At 48.2% G+C, this 17,069-nt stretch overlaps 1 protein-coding gene across 26 annotated transcripts in view; it reads right to left on the bottom strand.

Annotated features, from left to right (window-relative positions):
- Positions 1–17,069, bottom strand: part of Adamts10 (ADAM metallopeptidase with thrombospondin type 1 motif, 10) — a 29,912-nt gene that overhangs the window by 8,604 nt on the left and 4,239 nt on the right. For 4 of the 26 annotated variants that reach the window (XR_015623993.1, NM_001271445.1, XM_087557081.1 and 1 more), the window contains 16 exon segments: positions 15,797–15,983; positions 15,271–15,617; positions 14,005–14,161; positions 12,491–12,708; positions 8,147–8,230; positions 7,898–8,043; positions 7,355–7,398; positions 7,118–7,223; positions 6,881–7,027; positions 6,598–6,739; positions 2,368–2,475; positions 1,924–2,069; positions 1,767–1,830; positions 671–773; positions 294–427; positions 88–211 (listed from right to left, as the gene is read on the bottom strand). Coding sequence is in view for 23 of the 26 variants with exons in the window: in NM_001271445.1 (NP_001258374.1) it covers positions 88–211; positions 294–427; positions 671–773; positions 1,767–1,830; positions 1,924–2,069; positions 2,368–2,475; positions 6,598–6,739; positions 6,881–7,027; positions 7,118–7,223; positions 7,355–7,398; positions 7,898–8,043; positions 8,147–8,230; positions 12,491–12,708; positions 14,005–14,161; positions 15,271–15,617; positions 15,797–15,884 (2,158 nt within the window). In the remaining 3 variants the exon portion in view is untranslated. 26 annotated transcript variants of the gene reach the window in all.

The raw sequence follows: 17,069 nt of genomic DNA, 5'->3' as shown, positions 1-17,069 counted from the left end.
CATCTAAGGAGTTACTGGTTTTGGTGACTATAACAAGACTAACTCTGATCCCAGTCACAAGAGGGATGTAGAGGGAAGTACTCTTACCAGTTCCTGGCAAAGCTGGGCTGAAGACCCCCTCAATGGTCTCACAGGCACTGCCGTCACCCCCACACACTCTGCATTTGTCCTCTCGGAGATCAGAACCCAGGACCCTGTCACAGCCCACATGCTGTATAGAAAGATAGTGGTTGTGTTGATGGTATCATGGAGTGTCTGCCCCTAACCTCCCCAACCTTTCTTTCTTCCTCTACCTTGCACTCGCCGCTGACACAAATGTCCACTGTGTCAGGGCGGCAGGGTGTTCCATCCACCACAGCTGCTGCTCTCTCCGTGTAAAAGTTGAAGCCATCTGCTAGGCAAGTCAGCGAGCAGGCCTTCACGCCCCCTGGGGGGCATGGCCCCATCAGACTTGGAGCCAGGTCACCCTGGAGCTCCCTGCCTGAGGGACAAGAGCGACAGACCCCAGACTCCACGGACAGGGAACAGGGAAGTTTCCCTACATACAAAGGACCACTGAGTTGTATCAAGGACAACTGTTTCCTTGGGCAGAGGACGAGGGCTCCATGAGTCTCTAAGCCAACTGCTGTTGTACTCGTGTTCCTACAGCCTCTGGGTATGTCTCACTCACCTCCTCGGTACGTCTTCCATGTGTAGAATTTTCCACGGAAAGGAACACTGTCAAATTCAGAGCACTGCATTTCTCTGAAGTCCTGGGAGCCAGGTGGACAGTCCTGGGGCAGGTATGAAGAAATTAGGGCAAAGACCTGTTGTTTTGAGTGGCATGAGTCAAGTGAATGAGGCTAGAGGCAGGAGTCCAGGTGAGAATGGATGGTGTCCACTGGAGCTATGAAGGTACATAGGAAATGTTTTGTGAATGTGTGAATATTTGTGTTTGTGTTCTTGTTTGAGGCACTTTAAAACCATCTCCCCAGCCCCTGTGTATTTATTTTTGAGACAGGCTCTTACTGTACATAGGCCAAACTTGTAATCCTCCTGCCTCAGCCAAGTGCCAGTGTCACAGGTGTGTACCACCATACCTGGCTTATGATATGTGAACTGGGTGATATTAAGTCTGAGCTGGAGGTAGATGCCTGGGTCCTGAGTTCATACTTTTCTTGAGACAGGAGGTATAAGATAGAGCTGGTTTGGGAGCAAATACTGAGTCCTTTTTTAATGTGAGGGGCAGAGAAATGCTCTGATAATTCCTACACAGGGGACCTCAAAGGCCACTGCCCATTCCTAAAGCAGCTTTTCCTGACTTCTGAGCATCCCTTTCTCTGGCTCGTTGGCCTGCACATCTAAACATCTTCATCATTAGGTAATGGATCCATCCTCAACCAAAAGGAACTCCAATATTTGAGGAGGAAGCAAGTAGGAAGCTCCAGAGGGCAACACACTCAAAATGGACTTCAAAAGGAGAGAGAACCTGGGTGAGAGGTCAGTTTGGTGAGAGTAAGCTCAATCAGGCTTTGATGGATAGCAGTGAGCAGGGGCTGGATTCTGAGGGTAATTGAACTGAGAAGAGTGAAGACACTGTATTTGGAGTGGGTGGCAAGAGTGAGGGTAATTATTTTAAGGGAGCTTATTTCTATAGTGAAACAGTTTGAAGACTAGATGATAAGGGAGGTGCTTGTGTAGAGGTAGGGTGATAGATAGACAGGGAAGGCAATGAAGGTTGGCTGGGACAGGACCATGGAGCTTGAAGGGTTCCTTGGAAAACTCACATTGGTGTTGCAGGACCGGTGCCTCCGTCTCTCGCCCAGACAGTACTTGCCCCCAATGGTTGGCCTGGAAGAAGCAGGGGACAATGGAGGGAGATGAGGCAGTGGGTGATGAGGTTGGAGGTTGCCTCACTGTTGGGAGAGGGTCTCAAGGGCTGACCTGGGACTGTCGCAGTGACGACTGGAAGATGACACACCACCGCCACATGACCTGCTGCAGTCACCCCATGGAGTCCATGGGCCCCAGGCCCCGTCTACACCCTCTGGTCGAGACCCAAAGGGGACACACACTCGTTTGTAGCACCACTGGGGAAAAGATGGGAGAGGAGGAGGGGAGGAAAGGGAGGAGTTTGACTTTACAGAGCTCTGGGTTCAGTGCTTCTCTTCTGTCAGCCATCCCCCAAATTACAGGTGCAGTCCACTCTGGAATGGGGGTGTACGACATGAGGAAAGGCTGGATCTGAATGCAGGGAGTCTGATATACTGCAGGACAGCTTGAATCACCACAGTATTTAAACAAATGAGGGGCGTGGCTTGGGGTGCTAGGGGCGGTGGGCTCGGGCGGGGCAGCAGGGCCCAGGGGAAAGCTGTTGGTGGTGCTCACCCCTTTGTCGATAGTGTGTGTTTGGCACAGTGTTCCCTCAGCAGCTGGGATGCTATTGGTGATGCACCGATTGCTCTTGCTCAGACACCACAGTTCACTGCAGACCTCCTGCAGAGTGGAAGAGACCACTCAGGCTCATTGTCATCTCACAGGCTTGCCTTGGGGGACCCAGCACTTTCCTGGGTCCTAATGATCCCCCTTTGGGATCATGGCCTGATGCTTCTCTTTTGTCAGTATGTATAGAACAGTTTATAGTTGCTACAAAACCTCCTTTGAGCATTGTGATATTTATTTGGGTGCAAGAAAACCATGCTGTGGAAAGATAGCATCCCTCAAGGACATAAAGATGGCTCATCAGGTAGAGGCATTTGCTGCCAAGCCTGAAGACCTGAATTCCATCCCTAGGATCCACATGGTGAAAGGAGGGAGTGACTCCTGAAATTGTCCTGTGACCTCCACACACATGTTGTGGAATAAACACGCCCAAAATAAATAAATGTATTATGACAGAAAAGAGGAAAAGTCACTAGCTAGGTGTCACACCACTTACAGCCTAGTCTAACCCAGACCTTTGAAATGGACATTGAATTTTACAGACTTCAGGTTCTTCCCGAATCTGGGACCTACTATGGAAGACAGCAGGGATTTTCACTTTTGGAGGGCCAGTGAAGCAACACAGGAGAGAACAATTTGAAAAGTCAGGGCTGGCACAGGACAAGAATTTCATTCGTAGTTTTTTTCAGCTGATAAAATGTATGGCAGGTTCAAGACCAGGTAGGATTTGTGGGGTCATTCCTCTACTTCCTCTGAATCCTGCTTGGGCTGGCTCAGGTCATTTATTTGTTGTACAAAACTGAAGCAGTCCAGAAAGGTGTTTTGACTCTTTAGGTCAAGGTTAGTATCCCTGGAGAGAAGCCTCACCAGGATCAGGCACAGTGAAATTTCACTGTAGCCTACTTCCTACCCTCTCAGAATCATTCCATCCAAGGATTCATCTGCAATCCTCTCTGAATAAAACCCTTCCAAGTCAATCCCTGAGTTCCAGGCTGATGAGAGACTTGGATTTGAAGATCTGGATTTGAACTAAGCAATGGTTATAAGTAGGTACCCTTCTAGGGTCAGCTGAAGAGATACCTGTACGCACATTTCAAAAGCACTCTTTAAACAACAGTTCTCTCTAGAGAGTACCTGATTTCTGCCCCTCACAGAGACATGCCATGTTTTCTGTCTTCACCCGACTTGTATTTTCATGGCCGTGTATAAAAATATGAAACCACTTCAGCTTCAACCCCATTTCGGACACTCCTTAAGATGTACTTATTCCAGCCCTGCTTTTGACCTCTGCCTCACAAGGAGACACTGTTGTACATGTAATAACTCCTAGGCTACTCCAGATTTCAACTTTGTACTGACTTGGAATTCACAGCCCTTATCTAGGCCCATTTTCTGACAATATCAATGAGACAGCTTATATAAATGTCCTCTGACTGGATAACAATGAACACAGATAATGCTAGACCAGGAATTAAACTCTACACACAATTATTCTAATTCTTTAGCAAGGATTGTCTGTATCCCAGACTAGCCTTCATCAGACTGTGTGGCCAACGATGACTTTAAACTTCTGACCTTTTACCTCAAATGTGCTTAGATAGAACCCAGCCTTCATAAATGCAAGCACAATACCAACTCAGCCTAACTCCTATCAACTAGTTTCCATGTAGTAAATGATTTTTACTATGTCAAGAATAAGTTTTATTCAAAAATAAAAGATTCAGAGTCTGGGGAGATAGCTCAGTCAATAAAGTACTCATCACATAAGCATAAGTAAAATATGGAGACGGAATCGCCTAGGCGTGGGGTGTTGGTGTAGAGAGATGGGTTAGCGGTTAACAGCACTCGCTGCTTATTTTGAGGACCAGAGTTTGGGTCCCAGCTCACAAACACCAGCAACTCCAGCTCTGAGGGATCTGATGCTCCTCGTCTGGCTTCTACAGTTCTATGTATACGAACACACATGCACACAAACACATAACTAATACAAATAAATCTAAAAGAGACTGGGCGATAGAGACAAACAGATAGCTAAGCTGGCAAGACGGCTTAGTAGGTAAAACCACCCTGATGACGTGAATCCGATCCTTGGAACCTATGGCAGGAGATCTGACTCCCAAAGGCAATTCTTTGGCTTCCACATGTATGTATGCCTTCCATATAATGTATAAAAGAAAATTTTCAACGCTGAAGCAAAATGTTGACTTAAAGTACAAAGTACAACAGTTTGTGTTCTTACAATTGTAGCACGCTTGCACACATGTAGATACACACACACACACACACACACACACACGTGCACTACCCTCCTGAAGCCCCATCTGTTCATCTATTGCTTAGGGTACTGTTTATTGGAAGTTTAAATGAGATTATGTATACCACATGCTTGGTTCATAGGAAATAGGAAATTCTCAGTAAGCATCAGCTACTATCATCCTTGTTAAGTTCCAAGACACAGAAGACATTCACAGGTGGGCCCAGAATTCCTTAGAAGGTGCTGGGGTGACGAGCAAAATTAAAGTTGGGGTGGGACAAGAGTAAAAATGTCTGGCAGTGCACAGTGGCACAGATGGCTGATCCCAGAAAGTGGATCTCTGTGAGGATGAGGCCAGCCTGGCCTACATAGCAAATTCCAGGACAGCTGAGACCCTGTCTTAAAAAAGAAATAAAGTAAATATGTCAAAATACTGCTTGCTTCAGGGTTTTCTTGGTGAGAGGAAGTGAGGAGCAGTTTGATGGTCATCTGGCCTCTTTTGCACCAATCTTGGGAATAGCTATGTAAATGCAGAGGCTTCCCGTGGAGAGTGTGGAAGATTGGAGCTGGGCTAGGCTCACTAGGATAAGGCCGAAGTGGATCAGAGTGTGATTAAGGAAATGATGGAGCTGGGCAGAGGAGGGGCTAACTGGCTGAACTGTCACCAACATAGGAAGCCAGCAGATCTTCAGCTTCCAGGGATGGGGAGGGAAAGCTGGGAGTGGGGTCCTCTGCATACCAACTCACTTCTTTTTCTTCTGGTGCATCACATACCTCTTTCTGCCTCATTCCCTTGAGACATGGTCTCTCACTGCACGAAGTGCTAGGAAGTCCCAGTAGCCTGTCTACCCCACCACGGCACTTAGGGGTACTAGGGATTCATGTGGGTGCTTGAATTTTGAACTCAGACACTTGTGTTTATGTAGCAAGTGCTCTTACACACTGAGTTCTCTTTCCAGTTACTTAGCTCCTATTTTTGAGATGGACTCTCATTGCATATAGCACTGGCAGGCCTGGAATTTGTTACGTTACAAAGTCAGAGGAGCAGACTGACTTCAGAATCACAGAGGTCCACGCTGCCTCCTGAGTGCTGGGATTAAAGGTGTGAGCCTCCCCACCAACTCCAACACACAAACCCTTGCCCTAGCTTATTTACTAATGCCAAGATGAAACTTTGTGTCTGAGCCTCAGGGAAGGTAAGGGAGTTGGTCAGAGTCCCTGGAAGGTTCTCTCCAGTTCATGGCAAGTAAAGTAGTAGCCCCATTTCTAGGGAAACCATTTCACCAGGAATCTGCATACGTTGCTCATAATTAACTAGTTGAAGGTCTTAGAACCCACATATTGTTGCAGCCCACAAGTGGCCTTTAGGGGGCACTTAATCAAGCCCTCAAATTAGTTGTCCAGACATATAAGCCATCCTACTGTGTGTGTGTGCAAGTGTGTGCAAATATGTGAATACAGGCACTTGAACGTGCATGGCACACAGGCACGTTAAGGCCCGAGGTCAACCTCGGCTGTTGTTCCTTCTCTGAAAATGACCAAGTGGGCTGGCCAGCCAGTGAGCCAGCCCCAGGAATCTACAGACCCCTGCTCCAAAGCCTGGTTTGTACACACTCACCACCACGTCAAGGTTATATATGGTTCTGTCAGTCATACCTTAGGCTTGCAAAGCGAACCCCTTCCTGACTGAGTCTCTTCCCCAAGCTCAAAACTATGTTCTTATTCTCAATCTTTGTTGGCTTGCTTGGCATGATATTCCACATGCTTTGGTCCTCCTGCATCCCTACAGGAACCAGGGAGTTCATTTCATCCCATTTCCTGCTGTCCTGTCCCTCTGCTTCCCCTGGAGGGTGTCCAGTGAAACTTCCCACCCTTGGGTCACCTCCCCTTCCCAGGAAGGAAAGCAGGAAGGCTCTCTCTACCCCGTATTTACACTGACGCGATTTGACTCCATGCTGGAATCGGCACTGCTCATCAGCATCATAGGCCTGGCCAGGAGCCACCGTTGGGTACACGAAGTCCTGTCTGGGAGGCCGGTTGTTCAAGCAAAGCCCCAGGCCCGAGCTGTGATTAGAAGAAAAAAGCTGTCATGCCAAGGGGCCCCAAGGCCATGACCTCAGGGTTATACCAGCTAGGTATGGCAATGGACTCAGCTTTCCCAACATGTCTGTGCCCCACCTAGTGGGTCATGGGGCCCATGCTCACTCCAGAAAGCTGGTGATGTAATCTCGACTGCATGATGACCACACGAATGGATTAGTCTTCATGGTGATATGGGCAGCCATGAGCTTTGCAGGGTCCTGACCTCGAGCCCCGCAGCCGTTTCCCACACCATCGTGATTCATGCCGAATCTGAGGAGAGAGGTATCAGCTCTGCCAGGCACTAAGGGAACCCAACCCAGATTCTCTTATCCTCCCCTATCTTGTGTCCCCTGGCCTCACGTGTGCCCGATCTCGTGGGCAATGGTGAAAGCTGTGGCCAGGCCGATATCTTCATTGATGCTGCAGCTCCTCTCACGCTCACACATTCCACCCACAGGGGCCAGGCCTGGGAAATGGGAATGTGGGGTGGGTCAAGGGACCTAAAGCCGTGCAGGCTAAGTTCTGTCCACCATGGGAGGTCTCACCCCAGGATCAAGGCCACCCTCTGTGGTGCCTGCACCCAACAGGACTCAGTACCTAGAGTGCCGCAGGGTTTGTTCTTGTAGATGCAGATGTCATAGCTGTGGAAACAGATGGCAGTGAGTTGGCTGGGTGGCCTCCTTGGCTGATGCCAGAGGCCTCAGTTTTGGCGTAGCTGACAAGAACAGGTGGGAGTGTGTGTGTGTTTGCGTGTAAGTGTGCACCTGTGTGAATGACAAGGTCTTTTGTAGCCCTGGATGAACTCGACCTCTTGACCTTCCTACTTCCTTCATTGCTGAGTTGAAAATAACTTGACTGGCTCTGAGGATTGAGTCTTGCCTAAGCCTTATGCTGTGCCCCGACTAGAACCAATTAGCCGGTCTTGAGGATGCTGACAATACATGATTAAGTGACTGAATGGAATTAATGGCTGCATGGTCAGGGCATTTTCAGGTTCTCAGCATTTTTTCTCCTTGGCTCCTTAAAGGTTCCTAACCCTTTCTATCTTCCACTGGCAATTGTTCCCCTTTCTTGGACTCTGATGATCCCTTCTCTACTTGCTCCATTGACCTCAGTCCTGGAGTCCTCCCTGCTCCTTACCGTGTGATGAGCACAGCTGTGTCATGGTTTGCCACACCGTTCTCTGGGATGGCGTTGCCATGGCCACTGTGGCTCACGATGGATTTCTGCCACTTACAGAAGCTGTCCAGTGACTTCCCAGCATGATGGGTGATCTCCAGGGTGGGCTGGGGATAAGAAGGTTGAGGTCATGGGTGCCCTGCCACTCTGAAGACATCAGGCAACAATGGTATGGACAGAGAAAGGGTGAGACACACCCCAGATCCCCACCTGGTCCTCTGTGAGCAGGATAAGGCGAGTGACGAGGATGTTGACGATGTTTCCCAGACTCGAGTCCTGGAAAAGTTTGGCAACCTGACCTCCAAGAAACAAGAGAGACAGAGTCTTAAGAGGAGCCCAGAACAGTGAAAGACAGAATAGTCATGACGGCTCAATTAGTAAGGGACTTGCCATGCAAGTGTGAGGACCTGAGTTCAATTACCCATTTAAAAACAAACCAAAAAAATAGGTGCAGGGCACATGCCCATCTGTGGTCCCAGCACAGGTGGAACCCTGGGGCCTCACTAGCCAGTCAGGTTAGTTGAATCTACAAGTTCCAGGTTCAGTGAGAGATCCTCTCTCAAAATGTAAGGTAGAGAACAATGAAGGAGGGGCTCATGAAACACCACTCCTAGCCGAGGAACTATTGCTAATTAATGATTTCTCGGGGGAGGGAGGGGCAGTTTTCTTCAGGGATGTGTCTCTGGTTGATGTCTTTCCCTAAGGCATTAGTTGGACTTAGTATGTTAAAGGAAAACAACAAAACCTGACCCTCCAAAAAATGATCTAGGTTTGGTGGCACAATTTTAAACCCAGCACTCAGGAGGCAGAGACAGAGATCCAGGTGAGCCAAGTCTATAGGCTGTATTCCAGGCCAGCTAAGGAGAGATACATAGGAGGACCCTGTCTCAAAAAGAAAAAACAAAGTACGTGAAATTAGATTGGGAGACATAGTAGGGGAAATATGTGTGGGGGAGTTGTGGGAGAAAAAGAGTAGAAGGTGGATATGATCAGAACACACCGTACACACACATGGAATTCTCAAGGAATAAATAAAAACTATACATATAAAAAGGTGGAGGAAGACGCCAGTGTCAACCTCTGCCTTTCACAGCTGCATGCATATGCTCCTCTGCCTCGAAACTAAAGAGCAAAAGCAGCGATCAGAGTTTTCTTGGGGCAACAACTGTGTGCTGGGTGCTAGGTAACCGTGCTGCCTTAGCAGTTTCTTTATTTTCCCTCATGCCTCAAAGATGAGAGTGCTGATGTCCAGATGGCAGGCAGGGCGCACGGCGGGTGGTGCCGTACATGAGGTTTCAGTCTTTATTGTTTGCCAGCACATCTCTCTCTGTCCCAACTGAGGTTTTCTCTACTTGTCCTCCAAATCTCCTTTTTGTCCTCTCCCTATCTGCCCATCGGTTGCATGAAGGATGTGTCCTTACTCCTCTGCCGTCTGAAGGTACCAATGTAAGCATCACTACCGAAAGGTGGAAGCAAGAGAGCCGGAGATGGCGGAGAAGCGGGCAGGTAGGAAGAGGAGTGGCCAAAGTATAAGTGGACCCAGGTGATGGAGAGCAGGCAGTGCAGGAATCTTGGGAGGCTTCCTTGGGCTATCCTTAACTTACTAGAAATCCCCAGGAAGCCTCGCAAGTTTTAGGAAACTTTGAAAGCCAGAAAAAAAAGATATGGGGCTGGGACAGAACACAGAGACGGTGCTATCAGACTGTGTGTGTCATTTATTAGTCTGCTCAACTTTGTCTTAAATGTTTAAAAAGTGTGTGTGTATATGTGTATATTTGCATGATCTTGAATGTGTGAATTTATAAGGCAACTTCTAGGAGTCAGTCTTCTCCTTCTGGCATGTGGAGCCAGAGAAGAGAACTCTGGTTATCATGCTTGCTGGCAAGCACTTTTACCCTGGGAGCCATCTTGCTGGCCTTTGTCTCCTTTTATTGCTTCAATGAAACAAGAATTCGTTCTTCAAACCCTGCTATATGGTGTGTGCTCTACCATTACCCTTCATCCTCTGTAGTAGGCAGCATTCTAGTTATTATAGATCCTGTTAACGGGGGAGGCACAGGGAGGAACAGAACCTCAATCAAGTTCCAGTACAGGAACCGAGTATAGACAGCATGACGATGTATCCCGGAACTCTGCACCCTTGGATTCAGCCAAGTACTGACTAAATATATCAGTCAATGGGCACACAGATAATACCAGCACTTGGGAGGGAGAGTTAGGAAGAAAAACAGTTCAAGGCTAGTCTCAGTTACATAAAGAATTGAGTCTGGACTTCATGAGACCCCGATGAAGGAGACAAAGGAGGAGAGAAAGGAGGAAAACAAACAAACAAAAAATCTCACAAAAATTTGCATGTTGGGGAGATGGCTCAATAAGTAAAATGCTTGCTGTATAAATACGAAAATCTGAGTTTGGGTTTCCAAACACACTTCTATAGTGGTAGTGCTAAGGGAACAAAGACAGGCAGCTTCCTGGAGCTCACCACTGGGCCAGCCAGTCTAGTCATTGGTGAGCCACAGGTTCAGTGAGAGAGACCTTGCCTTAAAAGATAAGATGCAGGGGCTGAAGGGACAGTTCAAGAGCTAATAGCATTGGCTGCTCTAGAGTATCTGATTCGATCCCCAACACCCACATGGCAGCCCCAAACACCAGTAACTCCCATTTCCAGGGGACGTGGTGCCCTCTTCTGGTCTCCAAGAGCCCTGCATGCACGAGGTATGCAGAAAGACATTGAGGCAAAACACTGACATATACAACATAATAACTGGAAAAAAAGAAAAGATGGGGAGTGACTGATGAAGACACCCAGTGTCAGCCTCTGGCCTTGACATGCATGTGCACATGAAAGTACACACACCTGCATACATATGAATACACGTATAGGCCACACGCACACAAAATTATATGTACTAAACACACACAGACTTTCTCCTGACTAATACTAATGCTGTCTAATAAAGTCCTCTAATACTGTCTAAAGCTGATTTAAAGTCTTTGGGAGGATGTGAAGAGGTTACGTGAAATTCTCTATCATCTACTGTGGGAGATAAACACCAGGAGACTGAGGCATTTATAAGGGTCTTGGAACCAACTGCTACTACAAAGGGCTGACTGTAGGTCTGAACGTGGAGCGATGAAGCTATCTGTTTCTTATTTTGTCTGAGCTGGGGTCTCACTATGTAGTCCTGGAACTCACACAGATCCTCCTGCTTTTACCTTTTAAGGGTGGGATTAAAGGTATGCACCACTGGGGCTGGGGATTTAGCTCAGTGGTAGAGCGCTTACCTAGGAAGCGCAAGGCCCTGGGTTCGGTCCCCAGCTCCGAAAAAAAGAACCAAAAAAAAAAAAAAAAAAAAAAAAAAGGTATGCACCACTACCTCTGGCCAAGGAGGTTATCTGTATAAACGAGTAGGTAGGTGTTTATGTAGGTAGATATGCACATAGATGTGGGCCTGTGAAGGTGCATCGCTAACTGTAAGGAGTACCTGCAGGCTGTGTGTTCGAGTGTGTGCATGGGCATTGTATATTCTTGTGTATGGATATGTGTTGTAGACGGAAGTTAACAGCTAGCATCTTCCTCAGCTGCTCTCTACCTTGTTTTTCTGATAAGGTCTCTTGCTGAACCTGGAACTTGCTGAAAGGGCAAGGCTGGCCACCCAGCAAACCTGAAGGATCTGCCTATCTGTCTCCCCCTTTCAGGTGTTGGGATTACAAGCATGTACCACGATGCCCAGCATTCTTTTTTAAAACTCATTATTTTTTTTGTGTGTGTATGTGTGTGTGTGTGTGTGTGTGTGTGTTTGTGCACCTAAGCCATAGCATGAAGGGGGAAGTCAGAGGACAACTTGCAGAAGTCAGTTTTCTCCTTCTATGCTGTGAATCCTGGGGATTAATGAATTCAGATCCTCAGGCTTGCCAGCAGGTACTTTCATGTGCTGAAGCATCTCACTGGCCCACCTGCTTTGTTTGTTTGTTTGGTTGGTTGGTTTTTGTTTTTGAGACAGAGTTCCTTTCTGTAGCCTTGGATGTCCTGGAACTAGTTCTGTAGGCCATACTGGCCTCAAACTCAGAGCTCTGCCTGCCTCTACCTCCTGAGTGCTGGGATCAAAGGCATGTGCAGCAGTTCTCAACCTGTGGGTTGCCACCCTTTAGGGGGATCCCATCAGATATCTTGCATATCAGATATTTACATTATGATTCATGACTAGCAAAATTATAGTTGTGAAGTAGCAATGGAATAATTTTATGTTGGGGTCACTACTACATAAGGAACTGGATTAAAGGGTCACAGTATTAGGAAGGTTGGCTTAAGGGGACCGAGCTGCAAATTAGGCCCAGGCAAGCCACCTCCACTAGAGCATCTGTCCCTAGGCCTTTGGTACAAAGCTTCTGCCCATCGCTCGTGGCTTTATCAGATCTCTTCCCTTTTCCAGTTTATTGTTCTGGCCCCTGGTGGCAGATCAGCGGTGAGGGTGTGACAGCTCCTCCCTTGACATCCTAGAGGCTAGCTACAGGCCCTCAGGACTCCGTGCCTAGGAAGGGGGAGGCACTTACAATATTCATGATGGCCAACACATATTGCTCCACATCTCTCCGCCCATGGTAGGCCACCATCATCTTGTCGGCCACCACCAGGGTCTCCACATAGCGCTCTCGGCTGACTGATCGCTTCAGGCCCAGCTGGCCTCGCTCAGTTTCATTCCCCTGGGGCCTGGCAGGCGGTGGCTTCAGGGTGCGCAACCACCATGGACGACCCTTCCATGGTTTCTCATCTGGGGAACAAAGTAGAGGTACTGAACACCTATTGCTGGTGGATCCCAGAGCTGCCTGACAACTGCCATACAGAACTGCTGTGTGTCTGGTGACTCTTCTGCCCAATGTCTTGGTTGATGGCGTTTCTTCTTTGCAAGTATGTGGGTGATAAGTTTGTGTGCTTCGTATGGCTTTCCTATTCTTTCACTCCCTAAATGACCAACAGTCACTGGTTGTGTTGTGAACATGGTTGAATGAACTCACAGCGGTAAAAACCTAAGACAGTGCCCAAGCTCTTCAGCTGACTGCCTGTGTGTGTGAAGGCCAGAGGTTAACACTGGGCATCTTCCTTATATTGTTCTCAACCTTAGTTATGGAAGCAAGGTTTCACTTGAACCTGGAGCTAACTGATTCATCTAGTCTAGCTATCCAGCTTGCTCCGGGGATCACCTGTCTTCTTCTCCCTATCCCTGGGATTTTAGGTGGCCTGACATATTTGCCTGGATGCTGGGGATAGGAAGTATGCACTCTGGTTGGCCTTCATACTTATCTCCTCAGCCTGACTTTTTTTTTTTTTCTTTCTTTTTTTTTCGGAGCTGGGGACCGAACCCAGGGCCTTGCGCTTGGTAGGTAAGCGCTCTACCACTGAGCTAAATCCCCAACCCTTTTTTTTTTTTAACTTTTATTCTTCTCTCATATATTACATCTTGACCGAAGTTACCTCTTTCTCCATTCCTTCCACCCAAGGATATCCACCAAACATGGCCTAACAAGATACATACAATCAGACTGGGCATAAACCCTCCTATCAAGGCTGGACAAGGCAACCAAAATAGGAGAGGGGTCCCAACTGCATCAGCCTGTGTGTGTCTGTGTGTGTGTGTGTGTGTGTGTGTGCATGTTTTGCAGAACCTTCTACAACTCTGGTAGCACTCTTCTACTGAACTCTTAGCTCTGGTTGGCGTTTTTGGCTGCTATGACCATTCTACAGGTTAACTGTGTGATCTGGCAATAATTCTTGGTAAAGAATGGCTTCCTCCCTGAACACCCAACAGCTGCTAGACAGCTGTCCACAGCAATGATGGGTCACTCCACTGCCTTGCAGCACCATCCTCTTAGAATCTGTATCCTCTATAGCCCATGCCTGCAGGTGAATGGAGCTCTTGAATTCAATCACTGTTCTCTCACAGCAGTCTCACTCTCCATTATACAGTGTCCAGCTGACCTTTGGGGTGGGGAGACCTGGCTGCCTATCTCCGCCTCAAAGGAGTAATGTCATGTAACCTCCTTGCCCATCCCCAAAGGCACAGGAGTACCTCTCACTCCACAGGCTGTGTCCAGATGGGGGTGACGCAGAGAGGAACGCTTGTATACTACGTGGGGGCCACTCTCTTCTGGGCCACGGCGACCTTTGGGTCCACCTTGCAGGGGCTCAATCAGGTACTCTTCGTCATCTGCCACAATCAGGCCATGCTGGATGGGAGACAGAAAGCTCAGTTCAGGCTCTGGTATCCTGGACTCATCTCTATGACTTCGATTCTCCCTTTCCCTTTTCAGTACTAGGAATAAAAGCTAAGGCCTTCTGCATGCAATGTAAACACTCTACCACTGAACTCCTCTTTTTTTTAGTTGTTTTTGTTTCACTGAGGTGGGGTCTTAAGTAGTTCAGGCTGGCCTGAAACTCACTACTCGTAGTTCAGTATGACTCAGAACTCCTGCTTTTCGCCTTCCAGGTGCTTGGGATTGTGGGCAAGCCTCGGCTCACATCTGGTTTATAGTCTGTCATGTGTGTGTACGTGTGCAGAGGTGTACAAGCCTGAGGACTTGTGCACAGGCCAGAGGAGGACATGGGAGCCCCTGTCACTCTCTGCTTTATCTCCTCCAGACTAGATTTCTCACTGAATCGGGGGTTTGCTGTATTCTGGTTAGACTGGCTGGCTATCCAGACCTCCAGAGTCTTTCTGTCACCACCTACCACCCAGTCCTTCAGTTACAGGTGTGCACAGGCTGGGACCTGAAGTCAATTCCTTGTGTATAAACTCTATTAACTGAGCCACCTCCCAGTCTCAGTCTTAAAAACAAAAACAAACAAACAAACAAACAAAAAAAAAAAACAAAAAAATCGAGCATTTTAAGCTCAATTTCAGTATCTGCTTTCCTTCCTTCAATCCCTCCTAAACTTCTTAATTCCTAAAAAGGGTGTTCTTACTCCATTTATTTGTGTGTGGATGTGTATGGATGTGCATTTGCCATAGCGCATGTATAGAACCTAGAGGACAACTTGAGGAAGGCTAGACGGCAAGTGCCTTTATCCACGGAGCCATCTCATTGGCCCTACTGCTAGTGACTTTACTGTGCTATGCTTTTTGTCCACCTTCTTGAAACACATGTCCCTTTACTTTCAGCCTTACATAAGTCTATACATTTTCTTTTATGTACATCTTCTGCTTCTCAAAGGACTGACCAGCTCGAAAGACTTCTAAAACACCCTACTATGATTGTTACATTGTGCTGACCATGTGTTTTTCTTAACTTCCAGAAGGAAGTGGGCATATCCCTGCTTCCCAGAATCCTCAGCTCACCAGGCCCCCACAGGTGCTGATGGCCACATGGGAGCTACCAGCCTGGCCTTGCAAGTGGCCAGCGTAGAGGCAGTGGGCCCGGGCAGCCCTCTGCCAGGCTAGGCCTTCCCGTGTCCAGTATTCCACCGAGACGTGCCCTGCCAGGAGACGGGGGCTGCGGGTCAGGTTCAGCAGGAAGTGAGTGCTGGGTGCGGCCACCTTGTAGAATAGACGGGACTCAGCTGCAGCCCCTACACCCCGACGCTGCCTCCGGAGGGCAGGTGGTGAGAAGGCCAGCATTGCCCCGTTGTGGTCCACTCGAGTTGGGAAGGCAATCTCATAGCTCTCCAAACTGGACAGGAGCTCATCTATAGGAAAAAGGATAAGAAGAATGGCGTGGGTCCCTGCTGCCAAAGCCATCTAGGTCACCTAGTCAACCCACGAATTCCCCCAACCCTAGCCCACTGACTTCTCTCTTTTTCCGGGACCAATTGGTTTCCTTAGTTTCTTGTTCCCTTTGAATTGACACCATTGAATCATTTCCTACCTTGAGATCTGAAGGCATGCGTGACCTTGAATGTGAGGCCCAGCCCCAGGGCAAGGGCCCAGCGGAGGATCTGGCAGGCAGAAGCCATAGGGGCTACGTGTCCACATGTCTCTCCCCAGCCCCGGCTGCTGGCAGCCCCTACAGTGCTGCCTCCCCTGTTCACAGTCTGGGCAGCATCACTGGTCCCCTGGGAAGAAAGACTGAGTCAGGAGGGCCTTGATCCCACTGCCCATCGTAGCCAGTGCCAGGGCCCCTTGCTAGATTGAAAGGGGCGCTCTGCAAGCTCTCCATGACCGAGGCACTTCCGTCAGAAGATTTCGGAACGATTTTAGTATTTGTTCTTATCTTCCACCTCCTCCCTCTCATGTCCACACTCAGAAGGGACAGGGACGAGGACAAGAGGCCACCTTGTACATGATCTAGAATCACCTGGGAGATAGGCCTCTGAACGTGCCTGTCAGGGATAATACTAACTGGGTTCTGTTAGTGGGTACAAGGGATCCTGGACTGCACGAGGAAAGGAGCTACTGCCCGCAAGATGTGTTAGCAGGTAGAGATGCTTGCTACCAAGCCTGACGACCTGAGTTCAACCTCTAAGCCCACATAGCGATCAGGGAGAACTGCAAGTTGTCCTCTGATTTCACATTTGTGCTGTGGAACATGGTGAGTGTGCATGAGTGCGTACACACACTCACACACACACTCACACTCACACACACAGGCATGCATGCACGCAAGCATGTGCGCGCGTGCGCGCGCACACACACACGCACACACACACACACACACACACGCACACACGCACAGAGAAAACCAATAAATGTAATTTTTTTAAAAGACAGAGGGAGGGAACTGGGCTTGAGTCTCTCCTTTCTCATAGTGGATATGTCCAGATGCTTCAAGGTGCTCTTGCCTACCTGATTTCTCTACCATAATGGACTGTACCCCTGGACTATGAGCTACAATAGGCCCTTTATCCCCTAAATTACTTTTGTCAGGGCATTTTGTCATACAAACAGGAAAATACCAAGACAAACAGTAGAGTGTTTCATGTTCAGAATAAGTTTCCTCCTCAGAGGGGACTAGAATTAATCATTCTAGATCACCCTTTGTATAGATGAGAGGTGATGAAAATGGACGCGGTTATAAAGCAAACTGTGGTAGAAATCAGATTCATTCAATGGCTAGTGAATGTCCTGGGCAGGGCTGGATTGAGAGTAGATGATCGTACTGCTCCCCACATGACAGCAGGTGCTGTCTTCTGTCCTCCTGA

Source organism: Rattus norvegicus, chromosome 7, assembly GCF_021556685.1.
Source record: "Rattus norvegicus strain SHRSP/BbbUtx chromosome 7, alternate assembly SHRSP_T2T, whole genome shotgun sequence".
Classification (NCBI taxonomy): domain Eukaryota; kingdom Metazoa; phylum Chordata; class Mammalia; order Rodentia; family Muridae; genus Rattus; species Rattus norvegicus.
Note: the sequence above shows the minus strand (reverse complement) of the source record. Positions and strands in the feature narration are given on the sequence as shown.